The sequence below is a fragment of the Dinoponera quadriceps genome, unplaced genomic scaffold (assembly GCF_001313825.1).
Source record: "Dinoponera quadriceps isolate SergipeBrazil2010 unplaced genomic scaffold, ASM131382v1 scaffold717, whole genome shotgun sequence".
NCBI lineage: Eukaryota > Metazoa > Arthropoda > Insecta > Hymenoptera > Formicidae > Dinoponera > Dinoponera quadriceps.
Genome location: NW_014555639.1, coordinates 2,406,081 through 2,425,494, shown reverse-complemented (window position 1 = coordinate 2,425,494; position 19,414 = coordinate 2,406,081). Strand labels below are relative to the sequence as shown.

Here is a 19,414-nt window from a genome sequence, read left to right as displayed (position 1 = left end):
CTTTAGATCATCTCGTTATTATTGCTATTATGAGAGAGAAATCAAGTATCTTTGTGAAAAATTTATTGGCCTTTTAATTTGAAACTAATGACATTTTGACCGATAACGATGGCACATTAAGTGCTATATCGATAATTTGCCTTCTATGCGACGAGAAACACAATTGCGATTATGGATAAATAATTGGGATTTATAAATCATTATTTTTAGCATAAATCATTATGTGATCATTATTATTTCTTATTCCTGAATGTTTGAGAGAAATGACTAACGACATCTTTCGGAGAACGGTAATTGACTCAATAACGGTGTCGATAAAGTATTGGCACGATAAAGTATAACGTCAGTAAAGCAAACGGATAAAAGTTCAGGAAGCCGACGCACTTTACCAACTGCGATAAGAAGCGAGATAGCAGATTAGACCGTGCTTTGGGACAAATATTTACTTGGAACAAAAATTTATATATTTATATTATGCAAAAATCTATTTTGAGATGAAAACTGTGCGCGTTAATGGATCTTCTTTAAAATATGCCACCGCTTCTTAGACTCGGTTATTATTTGGTACAACGTATCTCTCGTATTGTATTTAAATGAGCAATACAACGATAGAACAATTAAAGTCTTTTATTTTTCTCGTATCTTTTATGGTTTTATTACGTTGTCCTAAACAATATATACGTTTGGTATTCACTTCTTATCTTAATAACGCAAGGCAATTAACAGAGATTCGTTCTTAAAAGAAAGGGAGAGGGAAGAGAGCAGAGGAAAAGTCTATATAGTTGCACGTGAAATTAAATAATTATAACTTGGCGAAAGTTACAATCTTCAAATCCATCGAGAGTTACGAGACTCAAATACATATTATTTCTTCGTGCGACGCTCCGTTCGTGCTGGTACTACAAGGATACTCCATTCCGGAATGGAGAGGAAAGGAATTCACTATAGTGCAGGTAAATGCAGGATCGTAACAAGAGATTCTGTTGTCGCGCAGGTACCTGCATTCCTTGTGTTAAGATAGTCGGAATACATTGTACCTTTGTTGCAATTTTTTTCTACCTGCCATGGATGAATGTTCATTTTCAATTTTCTTATTTTTCTTAATTAATCAAATCACACGCCGCTTACTTAAAGATCACTTGGATCACCTGTTTTTCTATATCTTATCGCGAGATTTTCAACGAGAGATAGAATTCTTTCACACGATATTTCATTCACGATTTTTCTCAGCGCAAGAAAAGAAAGAGATATTTATCACTATATTTGCGCGTCAATCTCTTTTCCAAATTGTTACAAATCTCATAGCCGTATCTCACACGTGCGACACGCACACACACATACACACACAATGTGTGTTCTTCTTTATCTGGACTACTCGGAATAATGACATCCGCCTTCCTATGTTTCTCGAAAGTTTCGACGGAATGCTTGCTGACGTTAGCTTTGAGTAGAGATAACTTGAGCAGGCAGCGCTGCCTGTTTTATCCCGTTACGAGCGACAAAGAGCACGAGCATGTGAAAGCGTTCTCTCAGGCCTCGGGGCTTCAGTGGGTCTTAACGTTACTGCCCGCTCGGCAGCGTCGAAGGGCACGCTGGTCCGACTTTCATTCACATATTTATCATCACGCTTACAACAATGTGTATAATAATAGTGTCCACAAGTGTCAATATCTAGAATTAGAAAATTTTTGCTGCAACGATTCACTCGGCATGTCAGGCCAATGGGAACTTTCGTCTCGCAACATCTTAAATTTGTAAGTATTGTGCTGCAACAAGAGGAAATGGATATACGTAGGAAAGGAAAATATATACGCGTAGCTTTACCAACGCGAGGATGTCCCCTCGTGGCGCATTAGTAAATGCGCGTTAGTAGTAAAAGTCGTGTACTGACTTTATTCATCTATGTCTAAAATTATACGCTTACTCAGTATAGAATGACGTTACACAGGCCAAAATTCAACATGCTCACTCCAGCTAAGCTATTGATGTCAATCATGAATGTACCACGTGATACAACAATCGATGAGGTGGACGACGGCACCGATTATCGATACGAGGCTATCAGACTAAAAAGCTTCGAAAAATGGCCCTTGTCATATATGAAGCCGGAAAGTCTTGTGGCAGCTGGTTTCTATTTCACCGGAGAACTCGATATTGTTAGATGTTTCGAGTGTGGTACGGAGATGTACAAATGGCTAGAGGGCGACGATCCCATGGTAGATCACGAAAGACAATCTCCAACGTGTAAATTCATTCGCAATGCCTTTTGCGATAACGTGTCGTTCGATGTTGCACCCGATATATCGATCGCGTCACCGATGACGGAAGATCGAGATGTCTGCGGACCGTACGAATGCGATCTTCCACCGGATTATTACAAGCTCTACCCCACTAATTCGTCATGCGCCAAGTATCCGGAATACAAATTGTACGAGGCGCGCCTTCGTACCTTCGAGCACTGGCCCACATTTTTAAAGCAGAGTCCGGAAGAGCTATCGCTCGCAGGATTTTACTATACAGGCGAAAAGGACCAGGTGTTGTGTTTTCATTGCGGCGTAGGAGTGAAACATTGGGAACCCAACGATGATCCCTGGGAACAGCATGCTATGTGGTATCCGAATTGCTATTATCTACACGAGGTTAAAGGATCGAGATACGTGGGAAAGGTTACAGGTCAATCCATCTCTCCTAAAAACGTGAGCATCTTTTTTCTTTTGCATTCATATATATACACATATATATGTATGTATGTATATATATATATTAAGTATGTATATATATATATATATATTATTATAAAATTGTACATGTAATTATTGTAAAATTGCAAATGTATATATATATATATATATATTATAAAATTGTACATGTAATTATTGTAAAATTGCAAATGTATATATATATTAAGTATATATATATATATATATATATGTATGTATATATGTATATATATATTGCACAATTTTCGCGAGTCGCTTGATAAGTTGCAAGTATTGCCAGGCTTTAAGAGAAATCATCACATGCTTCCCGTAATATTTACGTTTATTCCTGATAGAATAACCAGTTACAGACGGCATCTTATGTCGCGAAAGTGGAGCTGTCGATAGACGCCGAATCGGAAACTGAACATGGGAAGTTCGACGAGGAAAATTATCTTCCTGGATCTCCTGGACCGAGTTCTCAAGGTAATGACGATAGCGGCGTAGAGAGTATATCGAGTAACAATTCGTCGATTAAGGACAGCAACGAGAATTTATTCGACGCGGAGGCTGGATGCTCCAAATCTCTCAGTGACTCGAGAATATGTAAAATTTGCTTCGACGGGGAAATATCCCAACTGTTTCTATCGTGCGGCCACTTGCTGACTTGCGCCGATTGCGCCAAATGCATCAAGATTTGTCCAGTGTGTCGTACGTTTATAACCAAACAGATGAAAGTAATCTTCTGAGAGTACTCCCCACTTCTCTCCCCTCGTACAATATATCTTAGCTACAATATTTTCACGCTTCAGTATATATACAAGAATCACACGATCGATCGAGAATAACGCGTTTTGTGCCAGGTGGCATGCATTAACGTGTTTCTTGAATCACGTTTCCGCAGGAACACAGTTAATCCGTCCATTTCTCACGAATATAAGAAAACAATGCTACCAAAATGAATGCAAGATGGCTTTTTGCGAAGTATTCAAGACGTCTTCGAGAGTTTGCAGCAATGATAAATAAGAGAAGCTCTAAACATTTTTCTAGTTGCATTTTTGTTTTTCCGAAAGAGTCGAGTAATCAGTGATAATGCAGATTTTTCTTTAGAGCTTTAAAAGTTAATATCGCAACCTTGAAAAACCGATTCTTATAAGGAATTCATATATCGAAACAATAACGTTAACGCCGTCGCGTTAACACAAAATAGTTAATGTACGAGTCCTAGTTCCTCCGTTTTTATAACTCTTTTGAAGCCAAATTTTCTTGGATGTATTTTCAAAATTCTGCACATCGACTGCTCTATCAGACTCATAAGACCCTGCGATATTGCGTCCGATATTTTTATTAAAGAAAGAATATATAGAGATATTGAGTAAAGAGAAGATCAACTGTAGCATCGATATTTTTATATTGTACAAAAAGACCAAATTAAATACGCGAGAACGTAAGCGATGTAAATCGTTTTTCTCTTTAAACTGTAGAATCGAGGATTTCGAACGTATGTGTGTAGGTATATATGTATATATACACACATATATAGTTATGTGACATAGTATAGTTGGCAAAACATAATTTATTCGCATATAGTGCTGTCCTAACAATATTGTTAAAAATTGTTCGATGACTATGTTTCTTTTTAACAAATCGTTTTCACAAATCTGTTGTAAAACTGGCTCATTTTGAAATAAATATTTTTGGCAGATGTGGGAAGTTTCTAACGTAAAGAAGACATATCCTTCGACTAACGTGAATACGTTAATCGTTATAAAAAAATAAGGTATTCCTTTTATATCCAGCGCAATACTAATTCTTACCCTAGACTAAAAGAAGGGAAAGTCAAAGACTTTTTAACGTGTGAATATTATATTCTCAAAATATAAAACACTAAATAATATCTTGATAGGGTGAGGAAGAAAGCAGAGAGAGAAAGAGAGAGGGTTCGTAAAAATGATCTCGGAGATTCACGTTAATATTCAACAGTTAAAAATCTATCATAGCATCAGTCACCGTTTCATACATTATTGCTTTCGGTTATAGCTTCGTCCGAGAGAGTCATTCAGATTATTATCAAAAATGAAAAAGTGCACTCTTCGATTTTGAGATATGCTTCTGATCCTATGATTATATTTACTGGTCAGAGATCCGTTCCATCTTCATTAATCAGATACTTGGATTCTCACACAATTGGAGATAACGTCACTTATTGTTAAATAACAATTGTAGCCATCTCGATATCCTAAAGTTATCGCAAAAGTGATCAGTTCCCAAGTACTTTTGAAACTTGGGCCTCGAATTAACGCAATCATATACGCAAGCGTAATATTCGGATAAGCGCACAAGGTTCGCAGTGTCCACCACCTCACACAAACACACGAGACTATCCATAAACATGTATCATCAGACTATAATGTTAGGAAATACGGTCCTGCGAGCAAGCTCTGTCGCAGAGTGACAAAGTCATCTCGAATATAGTTCTCTCGCGAGGACATTTTTTTCCGTGCAACCTCGCTCTAGCTGCCGGTTATCTTTTTAATCGACCAGTCACGTGGTTTCGCCATTGTTCCGCCTTGCGCAGCACCTCGTCGTGGAGGCGCGATCTCGTCGTCGCGACGCTGACGAGACTACCACATAGTCTCGCACAATCGCTTCCCACACTCCCCCGCTCCCGTAATCCGCCCTCGTCAGGCCCGCTCTACATCTCGGGCGAACGGATGCAATTGTTGTGTGACCAGCCAATTAATCGGGCAGTTCAACGGTACGCCTTCGCCCTCTCCGCCCAGGCGAACAGGTCCACGCTGGGTATCGCCTCGAAATCCGTACAGTGTCTCAATTCATTCCTGGAAAGTAGCGTGTGATAATACGTATTTAATGGGACAGGGAGAGAGAGAGAGGGGCACCCAGGTAGAGACTCACCCTGCTTGCGGCTTGAGGAATACATTGCGCTGCATGTGCGTGATGCTGTTACCGTTGTCGCAAAATATTCGCGCCAAGGTGACGTTATGTAGCTGAGTCAATTGTTCTGTAAGCGAGAAATCCTTGGTTAAGAATCGCGCTAATACAATCCTATGCGAACGTTTAGCTTACCAGGTGTGAAGGGATGCGGTTGCAACGCGGAGTCGTAGAAAAACCTATCGGTGCGTCGGGATCTGGAAAACTGCTCATAGATGAGACAACGGAAGGTTGGCCCGACCATGCCGTCATCCGCCGGTCTTTCCGCCATTCCGCCGACGATAAGATCGACGTCATTCGGGTGTGAATAGGTCGTGCGCAGTTTCATCACCATCTGACAAACGATCGTATGACGTTTCTAGATTCTTGAGAATACGTTACGAAAGAATAGCTCCCTACCTCCGCTGGTATGTAATCTAAAAAGTCGTCAAAAGTCCTGGCAGCGGGAAGCCCGCAGTATCTGCGGTAATAATTGTATCCTGGAAGACCATGATCGCGGCTACGTTCAATGTCCAAGCTGATGGCGTCTAAGCCCAAGTCGTTTCCGTTACTGGTGTACAGCTTGCTCGTCATCTGTAACGCAGAAACGATTTATCGCGAAAGGAAGAGGAAGATCGCCATCCATAGCTGAATACTGTACTCACGTCTGGAATGAGGCTAATATCCATTTTCTGACTGGTCTGAGTAGCAAGACCACGAAGCAATCCGTCGAGCACTTGTTCCGACTCGATCACACGCGGATTAAAGAAATGATCCGCCAGTTGGAGCGTTTTGTTCTGCTCGCGCAAATTGTCCGGTAAACTGTGAGAAAGAGAGAATATATCGTCTGTCACGGCAGGATTGCTCTTCTTGTTCGTACGACACTTACCTCAGTTCTCCTTGCATCAACGAATTCAGGAAACGCAGCGCTGCGGTGGCGACTTCGTTGCTGACCGCCGGCTCGTCGTCGGAACTGTAGCTACGACTGTAACCATTCCCTACGAGGCCGATGGCGCGGGTATATCTTCTACCCAGCAAGATAGGCAACCACTCCTTGTAAGTAATATGTTGAATCTCAGCGATTACGATACGCCTGGCCTCTTGGTAAAGGACTTCGTCCGGCCAGTCCGGATTCAACCTGGCAAGCTCGTCGGCGACGCGATTGTGTTCGCGGTGCCAGACCGTGTGGATCGCGGCCAATTGAGGCTCGATGTTTACACGATCATCACCTGGCGAAGACGCGCATTTACTGGTAATGAGAGCGATACAAGCGGGGGATTTTACACCTACCGGAGTTGTAGCAATTCTCTCCGCATTGAGACGCGAGCTCGGCATCTCCCTGCGGTAAGTACGTGTGATTGTTTCGGACTTGGACGCGCAAGCGGCCACTTTCGAACGTGCGAAGATCGCGAGACTTCTTCAAAGTGGACCCGTAAATCGTGGAGCCGTCCAAAAAGTGACTCGCTTGGTTCATCTGGAAGCAGATTAATACTATTATTCGCACAACGAATCGAGCGCAGTCTTGGTGAAAACCCTTATCCTCAATGCGACGGAAAAAAAGATTGGAACGATCCTTTTATAATTCAACTTCGTACCTGTTCCACAGGTCCGAAAGTACACTCGGACCTTAAGACGGGTAACGATCGAACATAGTTCATGCATCGAACGTAATGTTCGCCGTAAACAGGGTCACGATCTGGCACGCTGATGGGAGAACAGTCGGGATGTACGTGACGCGGCGACAAGGTGTCTCCGTCTGGCTGACAGCAAGAGATCGGCTTCCCCGTTGAAACTGTGCAATCATGATAAGAATTTCACGCTCCTCGTGTCATTTCTAGCTTCCGATATACCGCGTAATGGAAGATTTCATGCGGATATCATCGGTCGATCGATCTTGTAAAGCCACTCACTTCGAAATCTACTCACCCATCTTACGAACTGGAGTGTGGGCCATGTCGTGAGCGATGAATTGGCTCCATTCCATCACAGCTAAGGTCCTGCTAGCGTCCGACTGATCGTTTGCGGTCGTCAGAGCTGCGCTTACGAGCCTCGGGCTTGGCAGCGGCTTTTTGGTTTGTCCGACGCGCCTCGGTTCTTGGATGCCTGCTTCCCAAAACGCGCATTAGATACTTTTGTCGCGTTAACTGCTCCAAGTCGCGAAATCGGAGTAAATCGGTGCTACGTGTGCTTCGGTCATTCGCGCGAATAAAATCATGATGCAAAACGATACGACAATAATTTGTGAACAGGAAATGAAGGATCGCGCGCGCGCGATGTTGAAAACATTATGCAAGTAATTCGTGGTGATTACTCCGATTTTAGCGAGCTCAGGCATGCGCGTGTACGTTTCGAGTGGTACGCGTGGCAGTGCAGCACGAGAGGAGACAATGAAAGAGCTCTCCACTTGCTTTATAAATAGCAGACTGTGTCACCGGCTGATCTCCCGAGGTCCTAACTACGCGTCCTAACCTGCTCTGATTTTGAATCGATTTCTCGGGGAACGATCAGCGAAGTAATTTTAGCAAGAAACGAATGAATTAATGGTTAAAGACGTCGTTAACGACGGTTGTGCATCGTTCGCTGATTGTACCCCGAAAGGAGATCCCGTGCTGCAAAGCGAGGTATTTGGGTTACATCGACTTGGGCGACTTCTGATGCGTTGTCGAACGACGAGCTGTCAATATTGAACGTAGGTAGAGACGCGCGAGAAATGCACGTCGGTTATAATTGACGATCCCGAAATTTCGACCAGGCCGGATCGAGAACGCTCGCAGAAACGTCCAGTAAACTTATCTAGATGATCGCGCGATGAAGGCGTACGAACGAGTGTACCGAGTTGGGAGGGGGTTGTCAAGATGCGCGAGTTTTCTCTATGGAGTCACATGGAAATTATATGCACGATCATCGTAAATGCACTACACAGCTATTGCTCCACTTGACATTAGATTCCTCAATACATGTGTGAAGCGTCGATGCGTTAAGAAGCAACCGAGACGATTACGTAATCGAGACCTCCTGACACTCCTGACCGCGAGAGAGAGAGGGAGAGAGAGACTAATTTGCACGCACTCCCAAGTCGAGTCCTCTCGCACAGTTGCCTTCGCAAAAGAGAAAAAGAGAGAACCGCGTACCGCCAAGTACAGAACAGAAAAGAGACTCGAACTAGCGTTACATAATAAATATGATACATTATTAGATATATCCGAATTAGTTTACATACACATTCTACTGCTGGATAGAATCTCCCGACCGGGGCACCCTATTGCCCTAGGCAGTATTATTCACTGCTACACTCAGGCATTTTATGCTCTATGTGCCTTATCGCACAACAACTGTAATGCAAATCACAGAATATAATTTGTTAAGCCAATCGATGAACGTTTATCCATTAGCGCCCACAAGGATCAGCGTGAATGTATGTCGTAGGGTAGGTAGGCTCGCGCGAGACTGCTGATTCGTCGATGAGACAACACGTTGTTGAAGAAATCAAAACAGGAAGCGCGATGGAGCGTCTAATGAAGAAATGATTCGTAAGACATATCGGACGCGAGTCCGTTTCTTTTTGCGAATTTTTCACTCGAATAACGAAAATCCCCCGAGAGTGATTGTAGCGACTCCATACGGAAAAAAGTTCGATTGGATTTACCAGACAGCGAACACGAACCGAGCGCGTCTTAGTTGAAGGAGACAGAATTTCTGGTTATAAGGAACCACAAGAACCAGAAATTCTATTTTCTTCAATCAAAACATATCTGGTTCGTCTAGTAAATTCAACCAAACCTTTTCGTCCGCAAAAGAAAGAATACCACTTTTTCCGTCGCAGAAATTAATCCGACTGAAACTGCTTAGAGTTGAAAACAAACCGTTTCTTTGTTCGTGTTATCGGCGCGCCTCGATGCGCCATACTTATTCACGTTTTGCTACGACCGGCTGCGAGCAGATGATATCCGCGCCGACTATTTTTCCCATTATCTCCTTCCAACAAAAGTACAGGAGTGACTAAACGCCACGAATTTTAATTATCACGTATATTTCCACAATGACGCATTCCCGCTGCTGCATACGCTTCTCGAAAGGCGCGCGTGACATCTAACCGCGAACATATATCGCCGAAACAATATCACGCTTGTTATCGTGATATTAATAATATCGCGCGACTGTTACATACTTTTTCCGACCGAACCCGGTATGACGGGAGAAATGAACCCTTCGAGGAATAGGACGGATGATTGGAATCGCAGAAAGTCGAGGAAAGCGCCAAACGTTCAGAGGCTGCAAATAATTGTACGATTATTATTGCACACAGAATGAACGATCTCTTTGTCACGACGACACAAAGTGCACGCTCGAAAGCCGCTCTACTACGAAACTGCTAGAAAATCCCGGTAAATGGACGGCTGTTTCGGATGATGCGCGCAATTGCAATTGTTTCCCTAGTATGGAGCGACGGTCGATATGCAATTCGTAAACCTGGATGAGAACGATCGCGCGAGTGGTTGTTAAATGGCTAGAAAGAGGGACACCTTACCGTCGAAGTACTGGGAGAAGAGCACCCTGGTGTACGCGGTCATCGCGCTGCCCCAGCTCGGGTTCTCGATATTGTTGCAGCTGCCGTCGATGCTGCGGTACCTGGAGCCCTCGTCGCAGCTCGCGCTATGCATCGCGACGCAGGTTGCCCCGAGTTGGGTGCCTCGCAGCCTCAACGTCGATATGTAGCGAGCACAGTCATTTTTGTCCAGGCCGAACCTACGGGACGAAAGAGTGCCGTCAAATGACATTTCGCCCGCTGTCAAACGTACGTACCTTCGGCAGTTCTGATGCATGAGATACGACGATGCCTTTGTGGCTATGATGGCGTCGATGCTCCTCTCGAACGCGTCCGCAGAAGGGTAGGAATTCCAGTATTGTTTCTCAGCCGGACTCTGCGCCTGGAGCTCGACACCGGCATTCGCGATATTCTTCTCGAGGGTGCTCATACGGCCGATCAACGTCTGGGCGAATGCGATCGAGTTGTTCAGTGTCGCTTCATCGATTCTGGGGAATCGCCGATTTTCAAAACGGCCCACGACGGCCTTATGACCGTAATTGCTGACTGGGAATCCTGCAAAGAAATATCACTAAACCTTGCTCAACGCGCAGCATCAGCTATTCCTACCGTTGTAACTGGCGAGATAATTTTGCAGAGAGGCGGGTAACTTGGAAGTGCCGATCGAGTGTCCCAAAAGTCCCATCGTCTGCAGGGACACCCAGAGAATCGCCAAAGTGGCAATGGAGCCTGCCATTACACCGCCGGCTGCGCAAAACGAACGTAAGATAAATAAGACGACCGTGTTCTCACGTCGCGACGTTCTCGCTTTATTGACTTTCTATGCGCGCAATGTACAACGCGATGCGTTCGCGACGGCGGTCGCTCGCGAATGAAAATGTTATAATAACAACCCGCAGCTCCATGTCTCCGAAAGGATGTCGTCGCGCTGTCGTCGCTTGGCACTCGTCCCGTTAGCGAGCATATCGAATTCGTGCTGAGTGATTATTGGTTAACGATGGATCCACCGAGACCCTGAATTCTTGTCGCTCTTACTGTTATTCACTATTGTTTTCGCACTAAATGTACCTTTCCTTCACGATCTTTGTATCGTTCATAAAACTTGGAGCGCACTAAGCGAATTTGTCGGTGTAAATTGTGTGAGTTATTATTCGCGCACCGTGACCTCCAATTGTCCGATTCGGTCAAGCCATTGGCATAGAAAAGTATCACGAAGTCTTTTCTTTTAAAGAGACGTTTCATTTAAGTCTGAGAAGAAATTTTTCTCCTCATAAAAATTGGACGGATTTCGACGCGATGCAACAGGTCGGCAATCGTTTGACCTCGGTGAATCGCTGATGAAATATTTGCACTCGGATGAAACCAAAATAAGATAATGCGAGCGTTTTCTTCGAGGCAACACGCGAATCCCAGCCACCGAAAGGAACGAGGCGAGATTACATTACGAGACGAAATATGGGGATCATGAAAGACGGGGTGAAAAGAATTCACCATTTTCTCATTTTTTCACAAACGACTAATCATAATAATGTCTGAGCTGCATTTCTCGCGAGATGTCAAGTTTAGGGTCAACTGCTAATATTTATATATGATTTACAGATGCCGTGTGTTATAGACGGTCATCTTTTTTTTCGTATGTTTTATCGCAACCTTCGCGCGATTCGCGCGGCTATTTATAGAGCCACGTTTTAGCAAGACTATCGTCGAGGTTGTGTGCAGTTCCTGCCGGTATCTCGTTAACGCGATGGTAAATACTCGCTCCGTTCACGCGCTTTACACGTGGTCAGACGCGCGACCAGGTCTATTCGTTTATCACGTACAAACCCGACGCGAGTCTTTTGCATGTAAACGCGCATATGTACCGTGTGTGAAGGCGGCGGATCATGACAAATTTTCTTCATTCGATGGAAATTGGTTAATGCGAGCCGTGATGATGTCTTCCATCGATCGTTGAGTTTCGCAGTTCTTCAGTCGAACGCGAGTTGTTGGCGACGAATCAAGTATGTTTCGGTGACTCGATTCGATCACCCCTCATTGACATGTGACGCATATGCAATTCAGCCCGTCGCGCAACATTGTTGAATCTTTTCTACGCGTGCTTACCGCAAGCAACAAACGCGCGCGGCAATAATTCACGACGTGATGATGTTGCTGGGATTAGCATTATTCCGCTGAACAGTTCGTGAAGAATGAAAAAAAAAATCACGACATTTGCTGTTTTCTCTGGATCATTGACGTCATTCGCGACTGAACGCGATTTGATGGGCCCGCTTCGATGGACGATCGTTCGGGAATCGATTGCTTTCTCGTCGAGCTGAATCGTCGCGATGAATACGATTAGATCGTTACCGGATACATGATCCATGGGCTTTTCCAGTCCGTGCATCGCGTAGACCCAACGATTATTGTCGACTGGTGCAACGAGAAACATTCTGCGCAGCGATGCAGCCAGCTGTAGCGCTTTTCACTCCGGGCCACACACGTTAGTCGGGATCTTTCTTCTCACTCTTCTATTGAGTCGCGCGGATTTCGCGTCTCTTGATTCAATTGATGAGAGACGTTAACCGCTAGTTCGTGAACGCACCTGCGATGCGAGAGCGCACCTGGATACGGTGGTAGTTCACGACTGAACACGCGTGCGAGTTTCGCACCAGAAATGCACGAACTCGCCCCTCTACACTCTCTCTTTTCGTCCTTCTTCTCCTACCATCGAAACCTTCTCGCACTCATTCATTCATTACCTGTTCGAATAGTCCTCGTCTTGCTCGCTCCTTTGACTCAGGGCCGACATGAGCAAGGACTATCAGAGTTATCAATTCCCGTTGCTCATAATTCGGACGCTGTAACGGAATTAATTCCACGGATACGCCTCCTTTCTCAACGTTAAGGCGAAAAATCACAGCCTTTGTTTCTGAGTATAATTTTGTCTCGATGGAAAGAACTCTCGTCGTCCAAAATCGATAGCACGAGTTGTACTTCCGTTCCAACGCACGAGAGATTTTCTCGCTCGCAGAAACAGATCCACTGTGAGTGATTATAATCCTTTACTTTCGCCCCTAGCAGCGACAAACTCGAGATACGTCACTGGTTACTCCAGACTTTGTCATGTATCGTCTGTCTCGTTCGCTCGCTCGCAGTTTCACACACGTTCAATCTCTTTCTCTCTTTCGATCACGTGCACACATTACGCACACCATGACTGCTCAACAGCTGTCAAGCTCGTTCCTTCTCTTTCTACCTTTCGGTCTCTCCGTTAGCTCTCGCTTCGCACGCTGACTCGCTCGCGTTTCCTATTCGTTCGTTATCGCCCCACCAACACTGAGTCACCTTATTTAGCTCGGAAAAAAAAAGTTGTATCACTCGGTGAGCACGTGCTCGTCCACCTCCAACGCTCGCGCCTCTTTGCATGCCGGCTTTCGGAGCATTATCGTCAGGTTCTACCGTCTCTCTTAGCTTGGCGATACCTTCATTTGAATCTTTTTCTCGCCGTCATTTGAACTAGACATTAATCTTGTCACGCTTTTGACGTTTTCGTATGAGACTTTGTCTCTACTTGAACGATTTAAATATATACAGATATTTTAACGATTGATACGTCAAGATAAATGGTTGGTATCAATGGGGAACTACGGTTAAAAGGAGAAATCCAAACGAAAAAGAAATATTGCGCCCAGAAGCGTATTTTCTTATTGATTTGGTAGTGAGATTCGATTGTGACGAATTTTGGTGTGCTATTTCCTCGCTTTTCTTATTTAAATGCTGAAATGATACGGGCCGTATTATTGTTGGGGATTTTGTCTCTTACCCTCCCAGCTAGCTGTAGGATTCCTTTGTCTAAGACGTTTTATTTCAGAAACTTTTGGAAAAAATTGTCCGTTCGATAAGGCCACCCAGTACTTTTCCACTGCTTTCGCCGTAGACGTACAGGTATATAGGAACAGAAAAGTCGACATCTGCAATATAGTACCCGCAATAGTACAGTCTCTACCGATTTAATAATATTATTATTAACGGAGTCTCTTCCGCGACGGGAATAGAACCAATGGTACACCCTTAATGAATGTTGAAAAACAAACTTGAAAAGAATAGTATAGTCGGACTCTTGAGAGAGAAACTAATTCAACGGCGTCGCTAAATTTGGTTACCGGGAGACAAATCGCCCTGCGTTCGCGACGTCCGGCCTGAATGACCCGGGAGCGGATCCATGATTAAATTGCGTTTTATTAAATTATTGCCGAGTGAGGCAGGCGCGCAAAATGAGAACGTGTGTGCCGCTTATGTTCGTTACGTATGCGCGCATTTCACTGTGGAGTGATAAGCGGTGCTTTGATGTATGAATAATTTCGATACAGACTTTCGGCACTCTTTCGATCGAGGAGATCTTGGTGATGTAAAATTGTCAAAGGAGAGGTTTATAAAAAGAATGAGCCGTCCGTGCGATCGTCACCTGTGTGTGCAGAAAGAGTGACGAGTCAAGCGTCATCGTTTTGTATTTTGAGAGACAGTTTCTTAATTTAAGATCTACGAGCAAGAAATTGCCTCTCTGTTCGAAATTGTTTTTTAATTGAAAACAAATATTTTAGTTAATTTGTTTGTTTGCGCTCATTAATAAGCATATCTATTTTTATCGAGAGAATGGAGACGAGTTAATCTTTCAATGACCTCTGACCGAGATCTTGGCGGAGCAATTAAGGCTTCGTATCGTCGGTATCTTTATCGGTCAGTGATGCCACTTTCGAAAAAAATCGGTGGTAACGTCAATATGCGGATATTCATCGGTATCTCAAATTTCTAATAATTATAGCATTTGCTCGATAAGCCGTCGGTATCTATATGATGACAAGATAGTCATCGAGCTGTACGTAATTTCAAAGGTACTCCAGACTTGGAGTTGAACGATACGGTTTCTTCTAATAAACGACCCTTGTCGATAAGCGAAGAATATAGCATGGTTCCTACAGCGAAATACTACCAATCGCGATGATGAGTTTTTTCCGTGTCGGGCGGAACTTTTTCTCGTCGTGTGTAGAGTGTCGTGTCGTTGACGCGAATCAACGGATTCGGCACCTACCCAGATACGATTTCTTGCAGCGCTCTACTTGTAGGTAGCTTTGCAGATAATCGAAAACTTCCACGCCCATCTTTTTCTCCCTCGAGCCGGCCTGGAACGGACGATGAAATGATTCCCCTCGTGCCACCGAAAACTCACCACGATGGACGGACGATCGACATACCGCTCGCGTCTACTATAATCCAAAAACCGAACGAGTTCGAGTCACTGTACTTGCACTCACGAACGGGGAAGCAATGACTTTTGCGCCGACCGCATCCGAGAGAATTCGATTCTACCCCTATCCCGGACGCATGCGCCGTGTTTTTTTTCTTTGCTGCATCGCTCCTGAGTACTAACGCATACCACTACTAACTGCTACTCGCTATTGCGTTGGGAATTATCCCCTACGTCGCAATACTAGTGGTATCGGTCATTTAACCTCGTGATTGCCGTGCGTATCCTCGTGTTTGAGCACTCGGTGTGACATGACGCTAGGAAACACGATTGAATTTCTTATGTAAGGACGAGCTGTGTAGAATATACAGCGGAATATGTCCCGTAAGGTCGGCAACCTCAATCTTAACAACAGATATCCTTCGATCAATCTGCGAACGATTTGACGAGCTTTACTTGACGTTTTCACGCTGGCCGAGGACCACAGGTGACTCTCGATTGTGGTTCTTCGCCTATCATACGAGATACCTTTCGAAATCTTCGACGAGAGTGCAGTCGAGTTTCTTGCGGAATTATCCAAACGAAATTATATACTCGTTAAACGGGCCGTTGAGAAAAATTGCGCCAAGACGAAGCGGCATCAATGTAAATCAAGCCGCCGCGGATGCGCGAGCAAGAAACGGTAAAGATGGTTGAACGAGCACGTGATGCCAGCGTGACGGTTCGCTGTTTCATGCGCGATGCTTCTGCGAATTCGTTTCTTTCTTCCCCTTTCTCGCCCTGTCCCTCTTTTCTCGAGAAATCGGCTGCATCAGGTTATGCAATTCCTCCTTTCTCATTCGTCCATATTGATAAACCTTATGCGATTTTCGTTGAATCTCAATATCCGAATTTTGACGATATATCTACTAATCTGGGACAACTAATCACCGAGTAAACTTTTTTGTAATAATATTTTAATTATATGATAATGTTTGTCTAATAACGCCTGCTTATATTTCTGTGCGCAGGTTTGAAATCACAATTTCTTTTATTCCCCTTTTCCAGGATAATGTTATCGAAGACGGACAACAACATTAGACTACGGTCTCTTTCCGCGGTGCAATTGGTACGTGCAGAGTCATCTGACGATGCGAGCGCGAATTCTTCGACACTCGGTGCATTGGATTTTGTTATCCATTGTGCGGTACCATTGGAAAATGAGATTTCCTGATATCGAGAACGATATCAATTTTTCAAACCGTTTTTTACAACTCGAGTGTTGAAAATTAATCTATGCGGCCGCTATAACAGCATAGCTGATACACACATTCGTTAGCAGGTGTAAAAAGCGAGACAGTATTTGGCGAGTTATTTTCGATTTAGCCGCGCGTATCTATTTATAGCGCATAGATTATTCCAAACAGTCGCGAATATAAATTTCGATGCAATCGATGATACAGTAGTGCGAGAACTGATTTATTTTATCTATTAATTGCGATATAATAACAGAGACAGTTACGGTATTTGAGAAAATTCTGCATTTCGCGCGCGTAAAAATATACGTATGTAAGATTTTATATATTGCGCCGCGAAAACAAGATCTTTGTTCTGGTGTTTCCGAAACTGCATGCAAGCTCTGCCGTACAATCAATCGCAGGATAGTTGCAACACTTTCTTTTCTATAAGTTTCGGAATATATTCCGTGTTATGAGAGAATTCGTCTTTTAATGGTTCTCAGGAAATACATTTTCCTATTGTACACGAGATACAAAACTCGTCGAGAGAAATATATTGTCCTGTGACTGATCGTGTACAGAACTTCATCGAATATTAAACTGCGATTAAACGAGCGCTTGTTGTTTATTTCACTCTATAAATTGCGACAAGAGTGCGAGATGCGAGAGAGAAACACCACCCCTCTGACCACCGCGTTTTTCGGAACGCGCTGGAAATATCGAAAGATTGATTTACTCACCCGAATGAATAACAAGGATGATATCGGCTTCACCGGTGACAGTGATATCGTTGATGAGAGAAACAACTGGTTTGTCGAACGATCACTTTGTGTCGAACGACACGATTGTCAGGCCTCGCGTCGTGACTTCTCACTGACGACGCGGCTTCTGGTAGATGCCCTTTTATCATTCGAAAGCAGCTTCGAATAATTCGCGAGAAGATAGCGGCTTTCCGGCGGGGTCGTCACGGGTCGATAGATTCATCCTGGGTCGCGAGAAAAGTTTATCGTAGCGCGAATGTGCGCGGTGACGCATTTACACGATCGGCACGCTACAATCAATTGTAGAGTAGAGTGACAGTACAGAGAAAATTCGTAGAAGCGTGTATAAAACAGCTGCGCAAATAAATTGGAGCTCGATCCTTTTATCATCCGATTGGAATGAAACTGTAATATTTATATGCCCTGTCAAATTTGATCTGTAGTTTATCCATGTATATCTATCACGGCAGAAGAGGAAAGGAAAAGCAAGATGGACCTTTTGATATGAGAACATAATTCAGAGGAAAAAAATCGATATAGTTTTTCGTTGTTGAATCTTTGCGCATTTTTATATCTTCATTCTTTAAGTCGATTCTTCACTTCTATACTTATCTATAACGTTTCGATATAATATCGAAGCGGAAGCGTAATATTTTAAACGAACGGTGTCACATCGATCGGAACAACGAAAAAACGTGGCCTGATTACTTTGCTGCAGAAAATGCGCAATTGTGAAATCCCAGGGCTGATTGATACTTCTTCGAGTGTATATACGTCATCGAAGCGAGAGAAACCGAGAAAAATATTCGTTTCTTATTTCTCATCGTAACTCGAGTAATTATTTTTGCGTTGCAATAGACACCGCATCAGCAGCGACACGTGTCAACAGCCGACAAACCTCTTGACACGCAATCTCCGAACTGTTTTCATTCACGGTGCAAAGTTTGCTTGCGTTCTAAATACGCTCTTTCGTAATGCGTGATGTTTCTAATGTGGAACGAAGCGGATGATACCGGTGAAAGCAGACTCGCATTACCAACCGAACTATTACTATCTAAGTAAAAAAGAGACGTCTTGATATTTACATTGCATCGTGAATAAACCAAAACGTGGAAAACGGTTATCTCAAAATGTGGCTACTCAAACAACTGTTTGAACAATTTAAGTTCAGGCTGATTCATGAAAACATCGCCAATAGAAAAGAGCTGGGCGTGGTTATTGGTACGACTACATTCTATTAGATTTATGTAATTGAGACCCATGGCCGAGATTTGATGTGAAAGGGAGATTCCCCGCGTACGTTTGAAAAGTCTGACGAACAAGTTGACACGTTTGTTAACACTATCAACATATTTATCCTTTTATTTATTTTTCCACATAAATCTAATAAAATATAATCATACCCGGCTCTTATTGGTCTGTTGATATTTCCTCTATTTGAATTCTCGTGTGACCGCTTTATACCGTGCAATCAGCGATTTTACGCACGCTTTACACTCCATTCACGATGAGCGCGGCGCGCTCGATATTTTTTATTCGTCGGTGACTGGCTTCGATATAACAGTATATGCGATGGATAAATCGTTTAACGGTATTAATCGTTGCGGTTAACGAATAACCAGAACAAATGACGTTTTTCCCGAGTAGAATGTTGTTAGAAATAGCTTTAACGTCACGTCAACGCGGTATTAAAGGTATATCAGTGATTTAAGGTAGTTGGTCCGTGACAATAATGTTAGAAAGATATGGTAAATACGAAGAAACTAGAGACAAATCTGTGCTAAATGATTATAAACATGATTTGTTTTGTCCCTGCACTGACTATTTACTAGTTTGCGTTCCGATATTCATTGTATAATATTTGCCAAATTTTTACAAGTTAGCTGTCATATACTTCAGCTGTTATCAACGATTGTGTACTTTACACGTAAATTTTTTAAAAAAACTAGATAATCAACGATCTTGTAATTCTTTCATAATATTTCTACATATCTCTTTTACTGTCTCCTCGTTTTTCATTAAAACTATAAGAG

At 43.4% G+C, this 19,414-nt stretch overlaps 2 protein-coding genes across 4 annotated transcripts; one reads left to right on the top strand and one right to left on the bottom strand.

Annotated features, from left to right (window-relative positions):
- Positions 1–1,368: 1,368 nt before the first annotated feature.
- LOC106745020 (death-associated inhibitor of apoptosis 1-like) lies at positions 1,369–4,404 on the top strand. Of its 2 annotated transcripts, none has more exons than XM_014620237.1 (3): positions 1,369–1,754; positions 1,949–2,696; positions 3,065–4,404. In XM_014620237.1, the coding sequence occupies exons 1-3, from the start codon at positions 1,384–1,386 to the stop codon at positions 3,446–3,448; spliced, it is 1,503 nt and encodes a 500-aa protein (XP_014475723.1). In that variant the 5' UTR covers positions 1,369–1,383; the 3' UTR covers positions 3,449–4,404. The 2 variants fall into 2 exon arrangements, with proteins under 2 accessions (XP_014475723.1, XP_014475722.1); XM_014620236.1 differs by having other exon boundaries at positions 3,056–4,404.
- LOC106745018 (peroxidase-like) lies at positions 4,258–17,512 on the bottom strand. 2 transcript variants are annotated; one of them, XM_014620234.1, is made up of 13 exons: positions 17,361–17,512; positions 10,786–10,923; positions 10,434–10,731; positions 10,159–10,376; positions 7,557–7,733; positions 7,226–7,422; positions 6,921–7,104; positions 6,520–6,859; positions 6,296–6,452; positions 6,051–6,224; positions 5,787–5,985; positions 5,616–5,721; positions 4,258–5,539 (listed from the first exon to the last, which is right to left on the bottom strand). In XM_014620234.1, the coding sequence occupies exons 2-13, from the start codon at positions 10,910–10,912 to the stop codon at positions 5,452–5,454; spliced, it is 2,265 nt and encodes a 754-aa protein (XP_014475720.1). In that variant the 5' UTR covers positions 10,913–10,923; positions 17,361–17,512; the 3' UTR covers positions 4,258–5,451. The 2 variants fall into 2 exon arrangements, with proteins under 2 accessions (XP_014475720.1, XP_014475719.1); XM_014620233.1 differs by lacking the exon at positions 17,361–17,512 and adding an exon at positions 12,526–14,359.
- Between the last annotated feature and the right edge of the window lie 1,902 nt (positions 17,513–19,414).

Coding starts and splice junctions, on each gene's coding strand:
- LOC106745020 (XM_014620236.1), top strand. CDS start 1,384: ATGACATCCGCCTTCCTATGTTTCTCGAAAGTTTCGACGGAATGCTTG. Junction 1,755..1,948: donor TCTCGCAACATCTTAAATTT/GTAAGTATTGTG, acceptor GACGTTACACAG/GCCAAAATTCAACATGCTCA. Junction 2,697..3,055: donor AATCCATCTCTCCTAAAAAC/GTGAGCATCTTT, acceptor TATTCCTGATAG/AATAACCAGTTACAGACGGC.
- LOC106745018 (XM_014620233.1), bottom strand. CDS start 12,607: ATGTTTCTCGTTGCACCAGTCGACAATAATCGTTGGGTCTACGCGATG. Junction 7,734..10,158: donor CTTCTCCCAGTACTTCGACG/GTAAGGTGTCCC, acceptor TTTGGGAAGCAG/GCATCCAAGAACCGAGGCGC. Junction 6,225..6,295: donor ATATTAGCCTCATTCCAGAC/GTGAGTACAGTA, acceptor TCTGCGTTACAG/ATGACGAGCAAGCTGTACAC.